This window comes from Penaeus monodon, chromosome 40 (genome assembly GCF_015228065.2).
Source record: "Penaeus monodon isolate SGIC_2016 chromosome 40, NSTDA_Pmon_1, whole genome shotgun sequence".
In the NCBI taxonomy this organism is placed as follows: domain Eukaryota; kingdom Metazoa; phylum Arthropoda; class Malacostraca; order Decapoda; family Penaeidae; genus Penaeus; species Penaeus monodon.
In genome coordinates, this window is record NC_051425.1 from 33,411,209 (window position 1) to 33,420,792 (window position 9,584).

General features: G+C 50.9%; 1 protein-coding gene across 1 annotated transcript in view; it reads left to right on the top strand.

Moving 5' to 3' along the window:
• The first annotated feature begins 496 nt into the window (after positions 1-496).
• LOC119598098 overlaps positions 497-9,584 on the top strand; it is a 10,321-nt gene continuing 1,233 nt past the window's right edge. The window contains exons 1-2 of the mRNA XM_037947719.1: positions 497-641; positions 8,888-9,047. Coding sequence (XP_037803647.1) covers positions 504-641; positions 8,888-9,047 — 298 coding nt within the window. The 5' untranslated portion in view covers positions 497-503. The remainder of the gene's footprint in view (positions 642-8,887; positions 9,048-9,584) is intronic.

A 9,584-nucleotide genomic window follows, 5' to 3' on the forward strand; every position in this document is an offset into this window, starting at 1 on the left:
ATATATAATATATATATATATATATATATATATATATATATATATATACATCAGTCCATCATATTGATATATGTCATTATTATTACGATAACTACGATAGTGATACCCCTATCCCTACAGTACAAATAGTCAGATCAATAGAGAGATAGAAAATTGATAAATTATGCTTCTGTCAGCAGATAGATAGATAAATGATAGATAGATAGATGTATTAATAGGTATATCAGCAGATAGATAGATATATTAATAGCCAGAGAGACATCCATGTACTTATTCATACAGGGTTTCAACAGGTGGTAATATCATATAAAGATTCGATATAATATTCAGTAAATCATTATTAGATTTCTGTCAAAATTATTTTCATAGATTTAGGTAAGTGTTGACTAGATTTTACTTCAGTATTCATTAAAGTTCAGTTATAAATTGGTGCTAACAAAATTTGATAAAAGTTAACAGAATTAATTAACAAAATTTTGATTTCTTGCGACGTCAGCGCCACGATGTCGGTTGAGGCAGGCATTTGGTGCCTGTGCGTCCTGGCACTGCTCTCGGGTGCCACGCTCTCGGACGTGAATGTGGCGTCTTATCCGCGTTGGAGGGACACTCGCTTCCCTGGCACCATCGTCTTCAGTGAGCAGGTGGGGAGGAACCTGAATTTAACCTTGGTATTTTCATGTTATTCGTTGTTTATTGGTAAGACATGAATGTCCAATTTTGAACTTAATTTTTCCTATTGCGTTAACTGAATGCTCATGATTGGTACTAGTCGTAAATTATGGCAAAACTGCATGTAAGCTTTTTACCTCTATCACATGTGATGCTTATCTAGCTTTAAGAATGGTATTGTGTTCACTGATAGCATGTGGCTAAGAGTGATTTTTTTTCTTATTTCTAATTTCTTACTGCTTTTTTATATAAAAAAGAAGAAAAAAGGAATAGATCCGGGTTAAAATTTTAAAACCCAGACGCAAAAAACAATTTCAGTCCATTTTTTAAAAAAAAGGGTTACCCCGCCCGAGCCTCGTCTCTCTGCCACCAACACAAGGCGGGCCCTTAGGCAGACGGCGTGCTATCCACGGGTTTTCGGGGAACACTGAATAGCTCCAAGGGGCACCGAGCAACCAGGCCCCAAATACCAAAAGGGGAAACCCCAAAGTGTCGGGGGAAGGGAAACAAAATAAAAAAAAAATGACGCCCTTTCCTTTATTTCACAAGTTTTCCCCCTTTACACTTTTTATAGGCCCCATATAAAAAAAACCCAAAGCATCACCTGCAGTTACAGCTTTTTTAACCAGGGCAACCCCAAATTTTAAATCAGGCAAAAGGGGAAACACACAAGGTTTTCACAGGAGCAGCCCCCAACTGCCTCCCCTTCGGTTCCCCCCCCCTTTCCGCTCCAGCCATTTGTTTTATGTTTGCCCAGGCCCCCTTCATTTTAAAACAATGTCCAGATCTCCTTTTCATGTTAAACAATTTTTTCGCACAGAGAAAAAGACCCACTGGGTAGTACTATCCCCCCCAAAAAAAAACCCCAAAAAAAAGAACCAAAGCAAATGGTTTCCCTGACATACCAAAACCCTTTGAAACAAACTACAGAAAATTTAAATAAATTTGGGCCTCGGGAAACAAAAAAAATTTCTTTCAAAAAAAAAGAAACCCGAAATTTTTAAATTTCGGTTCCGGGAAACACAAAAATCTTTCACCCAGTGGGGTTTTCCTTTTTCCCCTTTTCTAAATGGGGTCGCTCTGGAGGAGGTGTGGGCGGGGGTTTAAAATTGGGCCCTTGGCCCCCAGGGGGGTACCCCTCCCCCAAGATTGGCTCGTGGTACCTTTGCCCGTTGTTGCATCGCCCTCCCCCCAAATGTCGTTCCCCATTCGGTCCGTTTTGCCACTCCTCATCGCCGCACGGGGGCCAAAAGTCATCTTTTTTTTCACCATGCCCCAGGGTAGTTTCCCCTGGCCCTTTTGTAACGCCCAGCCGGTCCACGTGGACAACCGGGGTGGTTTTCGCCCTCTGCAAATTTCGATGGGGACTTTCCAGAGAGGGCCACTACCACCTTTGTAGGGGCTTTTCCCCAGGGGCTTGTGTTTGGGGGCGAGAGCCCTCGTTTCCGAGGGGGTTTATGAAAACCAAAATCTGTCACCTTTTTTTTGTACCCCCTTTCCCTCATGCGAAGTCAAAAGGTCTCCTTCAGGGGTTTGGCCGGGGGACCTTGGGGGTTGCCACGCACCGTGGGTTTGAAACCTCCGCCGGGTTTCTCCTGCATTCCCAAAGGGTAGCGGGAATTTTACATTTTTGGAAAAGTTCACGTGGGGTGGCAGCCCTGGGGCCCCAAATTTCCAAACGGGTGGGCCTTTAGCTCAGGGCCCAAAACCCATGATGGGGCAGGTGTGAGCCTTTTACCTAAATGCACAGCAAAACCGGTGGGCCCTGAGAGGCGGGAGCTTGAGCCCCCAGTTTTCCCTTAAACTTCCCCTGCAATTTTTGGGAAAAACTTTTGAGAAGGGAACGGAAACCGTTTCCACCAACCATGGGAAAAAAGGGGGGGGGTTGTGGAAGGAGGGGTGTCGTCCGTGTCTTGCGCACCCCAAACCGGCTTGCAACACAAAGGGAACACTCGTAAATAAACCCACGGCCTTGGTCAAGGGGCAGTTCAGAAGGCACATCAAAACGGGTAATGAATTCATTCCCCCAACACACCAGCCAGGGTCTCGGCCTCGGGGTTTCGGTAGTGCATAGGCCCAGGCCATTTTGAAAAATTTAGTCTTTAACCCACACAGGTGTACTTTTCCTTGGGTTTAAAGGGGCAGCAGACCGGGAAAATGTCTATTGCCCCCCTTTCCCAGGGTGCTCCCAAACTTAAACCTGTAAGGGGGGGCCACGGTTCTTTCAGGGGGGGCCCCTTCTTTGCCTCCCAACACACCCACATGTTTCGACACCACTCAGATCGTCACTTCTCTTTCCCCCCCAGAAAAAGCGTTGAGGGAGACGCTCAGGGTCTTTTTCTCGCCCAAGTGGCCACTGGTAAAAACCCGGCATGAAATTCCCTCAGAAACTCACCCACGCAGGTCGGGGTATTTACAACAAACCCCGTGTCATGTCCCCTTACCCCAACTCACCCGCGCTTCATTTAAAAACCGTTTTTGACCCAAATCGTAATTTTTCCCACTGGTCCACCAAAACTTTGTGGTGGGGCTTCCACAACTGGGGCGCCCCACGAGAGCCTAAACCCACCGGCAATGGGAGAAAAGGGGGCAGCGCCTCATCACTCCCCTTTAGTGGCGCTTTACACACCTGAGACGGAGGCACACAGGATAAAGAGTCCTTCTGGCCCCAGGTGAGCAATTAGCCTCCCCACGGGCTTCGACTCAGGTTTTCAGCGTTGGAATTTGGGAAAAAACCCTTTGGGGGGGGAAAACATGGGGTTTAGTTGTACTGCTCAAGGTGCCCTAACCACCTTCCCCACGACCCTCTGTTTACCTTCAGGGGCCCTTCAACCCTGTAGGGCGGGCATGGTCACCCCGGTGGGAATCGGCACCGAAAAGGGGTTAGGGGTAAAAAGTGCTCGAGACTTTTCCCCACCGCCAAAAACCCCTTTCCCCTTGTCACACAATAGTTTCTTTTCCGGCCTGTGAACTTTGGAAATGTTTGGGCCACAAACATACCCCCTTCCCTCCTTTATCTGTGAAAAAAATCCCCCCGGGCCTTTCCCGAAATAGGGGTCAGTGTCCAACGGAAAAGGGGTTGGGGGTCCGGATAGGGAAAGGGACCGGGCTTAAACCACCGGGGCCTTCTTCAGTTGTCAAATGCGACGGACACGCCTCGCCCCCACGGGAAAGGGCCTCCCTTTTCGTGAAGCCCGGTTTGGAGAGGAGCCGCTACACGGGCCCAAAAGTCCTGTAAAAAAGGGGCCCGGTTTATATGTGAACAGGCCCAGGTAGCTCTTGACTTCCGCCCAATTGGGGGAAATTTGGGCCCACTTCTCCATCACCCCCCCTTTCTGTGGGTCAGTGCGAAACCGTCTTGACTGATACATCCCCCCGAAAATCCCCTCATGCGGGAACATCGAGCATTTTTTTGGGGGCTGAGTTTGGGGTTGGGCCCTTTCCTCAACCGCTGTAGTACTTCTCCCCATCCGGCTCCTCCTCGAAGGTGCCCCCGGGGACGTACGTCATCAATTAGAAAAGCGCCCCAGCCTTCCGCACTAGATCAGGCCCAAAACAGGTAAGGGAGCTTCAGGCCCGGAAAAGGGCAAGCCCGGGTGCTTCCACCAGGGCCTTCTTCAGGTTGTCAAATGCAAAAACTGACAGCCCGTCCCCCCTGGAAGCACTCCCCTTTTTGTGGAAGTCGGGGGGAGAGGAGCCCCCTACAAACTGGCAAAGTTCCGTACAAAGCGGGGGGTAGTTATGTGCACAGGCCCAGGTAGCTTGACTTTCCCCCACCTTGGGGAATTTGGGCCCCTTCTCCACCACCGCCCCCTTCTGTGGGTCGGGGGCGCACACCGTCTTACTGCCCAAAAATTCTCCAAAATGGCACCTCATCTGGAAAAATCGAGCATTTTTTGGGGCCTTAAGGTTTTAGGTTGGCCTTCCTTTTAAACCCTGTAATACTTTCCCCCACCGCTCCCGGCCTCCTCGAAGGGGCTCCCAAAGACGATGAAAGTCATCAAGTAGACAACGCCCCTTTTTCCCCTGAGGCCCCCCCCAAAAACCCTCTCCAAAACAAAGCTCGAAACAAAAACCCGGGCATTGGGAAAGACCAAAGGGCATGACTTGAATTGCCCCAGGGGCCCTTTCCCGAAGGAAAAAAGCCCCTTTGGGGTTGTCCTCTTCCGCCACCCCCCCACCTGGTGAAAAACTGCCCTTTAGGTTTGAGTGGGAAACCCCTGGCCCCCACCAAAAGCTCGAGGTGTATCAATTCTCGGCAATGGGGTATAGTCCTTGATAGTCCTGAAATTTAGCACCCGGTAAAATCCAACACAGATGCGTTGTTTTGCCGTCCTTTTTTTTTCCCCCAGGGCTCCGTGAGACCAATTTGGGCTGTCCCGGTTTTAAAAAACCCCCGGTGGGCCCCCCTCTCATTGACAGTGCGCTGATCTCTTCTTTTGTCGGTTTGGGGCCAAAAACGCGGGGGGGGGTCTTGATGGCAAAATACTTTTTGGGTTAAAAAGCGGTTTCTTCACCAATCTGGGGGCCCAGGTCCAAAAACCCCCCGCTAAAAACATCTGATTTCGAACAGGGTGTGACCCCATCTTCTTTTGTCCCCGGTTCCGTCATGGTTTGCGGTTCCGGTGCGCCAAATCCTCGAGGAATCGGCAAAAGGCCCCCCACCCAAAAAACTTTCCTTTCCCCCCCGACGGCTCCTTTTTTGGGACGGTCCCCCCCTTCCCCCACAATGCCCCGTTTTGCACCAGTGGCACCTTTGGGGGGTTTTCGGCGAAGTTAGCTAACCCAAAACTGTAACTAATCCCCCCCCTGGTCCAAAAGGCTCCACCCAACCGCCAAACCCGCCACTGCAGGTTTTGGGTGGGGTCCCGAGGGCCCCCTACCCCCCCCATCCTCTTGGGCCGCGACCCGGATTCTAGACTCTGTTCCCCGGGGGAAAGTGCATTTGCTCAGCCGTAACTACCTCTGCCCCAACCAACCTCTGGGAAACAAGGGCACATCTTCACCCTGCACCTCACCCGTTTCTTTCCCAAGGTCGGGCCATCCTTCTTTGGTCAGGTAGTCAAGGGCCCCGCAAACAGTGTCGTCCAGATCGGCCCCATCCCCCGGAGGCCGCTGCACTTGCCCACGCCAATACAGCCTCCACTGGCCCCCTTAGCTGCACCCAATGCCCCGTGACACCACACAGTCTCTGTGGGGCTTCCCGGAATTTCATAGTGGCCAAAAAATCAGGCTTCACAGGGTCTTTCAGCCCCATGTCCCCTGTGCCCCCCTTTCCCGGGATGTGCTGGTTCGGCGGCACTTACCCAAAATTTCCCCCCGGGGCCCCCAGAAACCCAGGAAAGGCTGGGGTTGGGCCCCCCTTTCCCCCCAAGTTTTCCGCCCGTACCACTCCCTTTGCCTTAGGACATGCACTCGGGGGGTGACCAACCTGGGCCCCCTTTCCTTTCAGCAGGTGGAAGGGATCAGAATCCGGCCGGTTGAGGGCGTGTCTCTGGTCCCTTGACACCCGACTACGCTGGTCCCCACCTCTCCGCAGCCCCCAAAAACCCTCCTCGGCTGGGACAGTGTCTCGCCCCACCCGAGTCCCCTTCTTTAAAGGGGGCCCCCATACTCGGCCTGGTGGTTTTTTTCCCCGGGAAAAGGGGTTTCAAGCCTCTGCCAGTGGTGTAAGAGGCTGTTTTGGGGGGCCGGCGGGGTGCCCCAACACTTTTCCCCCGCAGGACCCTTAGCGCGGTTTTCCAGCTGCAGGGCCTTTTCCCTTCCCGGCTCCAAAACCTGGGCAGAGGGCCAAACATTTCCCAAATTTGGGGGAATATGCCCCCCAGGCCACCTTCCCGTTTTACTTTGTTTGGGTTACGCCTCAAAAGAATGCTGGAGACCGAGGGGCTGCAGGGTGGAGAATACGTGCCGGGAACTAACAGGGCCCCGGGGGGGGGGAAGGGGGGAGGGAGGGCCCAGGCGGGGTTAACCCCGGGGCCGAGTTTTTGGCCACCTATATCGGGTTGGGGACCATAATGCCCAAAGTCCCCTTTCAGCACTGTGGAAGGCACAGAATCCGTCCCGGTTTTAGGGACGTGTTTTCCCCTCCCTCTGACCCGGGCTCAAACTGTGGGCCCCACCTCTCCGCAGCCCCCAAACATCCTGCCCAATGGGCAGTGTCTGCCCCACACTCACGAGTCCACTTCTTCAAGTTGGGGGGTATACCCCCGGGCCTTTGGGGGTGGTGCCCGAAAAAGGGGTTTTAAAGCCTTGCCAAGCTGGGGTGTAAGAGGCAAGTTTTTATGGGGGAAAATGCCCAACACTTCAACCGCCGAGGCCCCTTAGGGGCGTTACCCAACTGCAGGGCCTTTTTCTTTTGGTCCCCCCCTTGGGGCCCGAGGCCCGGGATTTTTCCAAAGGGGCCATATGCCTCCCAAACCCCCTTCCCGTCGTACTCAACTGGCTTTCGCCTCACAGAAAGTCGGAGACCGAGGGGGTGAAAGGGGGGAAATTTCGTGCCCCTGAACTAACACGCCCGGGGGGAAAAGGGAAAGGGGGGGAGGGGGGCAACGAGGGGGGTTGACCGTGTCCAGTTTGCCGCCCCCCTTTTTTCCCCCAAAGGGGGCGGTTTCGAGGGGCCCCGGGCCCTTTTGGGGCGACCCCTGGCTCCGAGACAAAGCTGCGAGGGCCCCGGGGGGGTTTCCCGCCCCCAGACGCCAAAGGGAGGGCCCCCGTTTTAAACTACCCCCTGGCATTTTGTTGCCAGAAATCTTTGCCCCTTTTCTGTTGGGAATGTTAATACCTCGTGACGCGCCTTTCCGCCCTTACTTCCCCCCCGGTCCCGCCCCGCCCCTTTGAGGGCTGCACCCTCCTCCCCAGTTTTACCTCTTCACCTGTTGCAGGCCTTGTTTGGGGTTTTTGCTGGGGTTTCCATCTTTCCCCATGCAAGATTTCTCGTAGCACCCATACCGGCCGCTGGCAGTGATCAGGGGCCCTCCGGCTCGGCTTCACCCACTCGTGCCTGCCTCAGTCATGGCCTCCTCTCCCTCATGGGTGCCGCCAATTTTTTGGAAAGACAGATCCCAAAAACAAAAAATCCCCCCTCCTGAACCCTTTTTTTGGGCCCACCGGCCCCATCTCTTGCTACCCCAAAAACAAAGGGGGCTAGGGAAAAAGGGGTGCTATCCCCAGGGTCGTGGAAAACTGAACAGCTCCCAAAGGGACCGAGCAAAAAAGCGTCCAGAAAACCACAAGGGGGAAAAGCCCAAAGGGCCCAGGCAGGGGACGAAATAAAAAACACCAAAGCAGTCTTTTCCTTTTATTTACACAAGTTATTTACCTGTACACTTTTCTATATGCACAATACAGGGGGAAACCAGCATGTCACACTGCAGATACAGCTTATAACAGGGCAACACAAAGTTTATCAGGTCACAAGGGCACACACGAGGTCTTCACAGGAGCAGCAACCAACTGCCTCTCCTGGCTTGTTCCTCCGCTCCTCCGCTCACAGCCAGTTGCATCATGTTTGCCCAGGTCCCTTCATGTTAACACATGCCCAGGTCATCCTTTTCATGTTAACACATGTTTCGCACAGAGACGAAGACCCACTGGCGTAGCAATAGCTACAATATTCTCTCTCACCTTCACACGTCCTAGGTCATTCCAATGAGCCATCACTGCAGTATATCTGTAATAAATCTACCAACCGAGTGTGATCAATCTAAGTCACACTAAGTCTACCATTTCTATAGAATAAAAGATCAGCGCCGTCAGTCTACATACAGCCCTCCTCTCCTTTGACAATTTTTATATTTTGCAGTCAATCACATTTTTCATTCCTTTAAAAGCGCCTCATCACCTTACCTCTTACATATCACATTCCCGCTTTCAATGAAATTCATAAATCAACCCATAAATGTAACTCTACCATGCCCTGTGTACTGTATCTATCTCAACTCCTACAAATAATTTCTTTTATATAGTCCTATGAACCTGTCAGTCTACTTCATTGCCCATACTTTATTATCAAATTATAATAAAAAGACACATCTATACCCATAAGCCAATCTAACCAGTCTATCTATAGTAAATTATTTCCCTCTGCCAGCTACTATCAAGAAATATCTTCCTTTCGAAGATCTCAGCTCGCTTTCTTCTCGCTCCCTGTCGAGCCAAACATGTCATCGCAGCTGCTCAGAATCATCAGGCCTGACTCCTTTCCATTCTCCGGCAGGTCGGCAGCGTCCTGCAGTGTGGCGGCGTATGCGGGACCTTCGGCGCCGCCTGTATGGTGTTCACCGTGCAGAAAGTCGACGACGGCGTGCGCTGCGATATAGTTCAGGAAGCGAATTCGCCCGTGGCCGCGGCAGGATTCCACTCTTACACTTCCTCCCGTGAGGCACAGCCAAAGGAATCTCTACAGTAGTAATTCAGATAGGATTTGTTACAAATACTGAACATCTTAAATCCTGGCAAAGTTAAATGGTTGCATTTCTAAACCTTTTGATCATATATTTTTAGGAAGTTGCAGAAAAAAATATATCTTAGTTTTCGGAGACTTTGCAGTGGCCGTATTTCTGCAATTGGGTTTTGGCACAGTTACAGTGACCCTATTTTTTACTTTTTTCTGAGGAAGCTTCTAGATCGCAGAATTTGAAAGGTTTCTTTCTTATACTTCATTTTAGAGTTAAAGTGAGTGAAGGAGTTAGAGCGAATATATTTGTAAATCTACAACGGCCTCCAGTTCTAGACTTCCTCCAACGAGAATTTGTTATTTGTTGTATTCCTAATTGTAGAGTTAAAATGAAAAGTTTTCTTTTAAATCGATAAATATCAGAGGATTAACCTTTTCATTCAGCCAGCGAATTTGAGAGAATCACATCGTAGTATTTGCCAAACTCGCAAGGAAAGGATATTTTTATCGTAATATC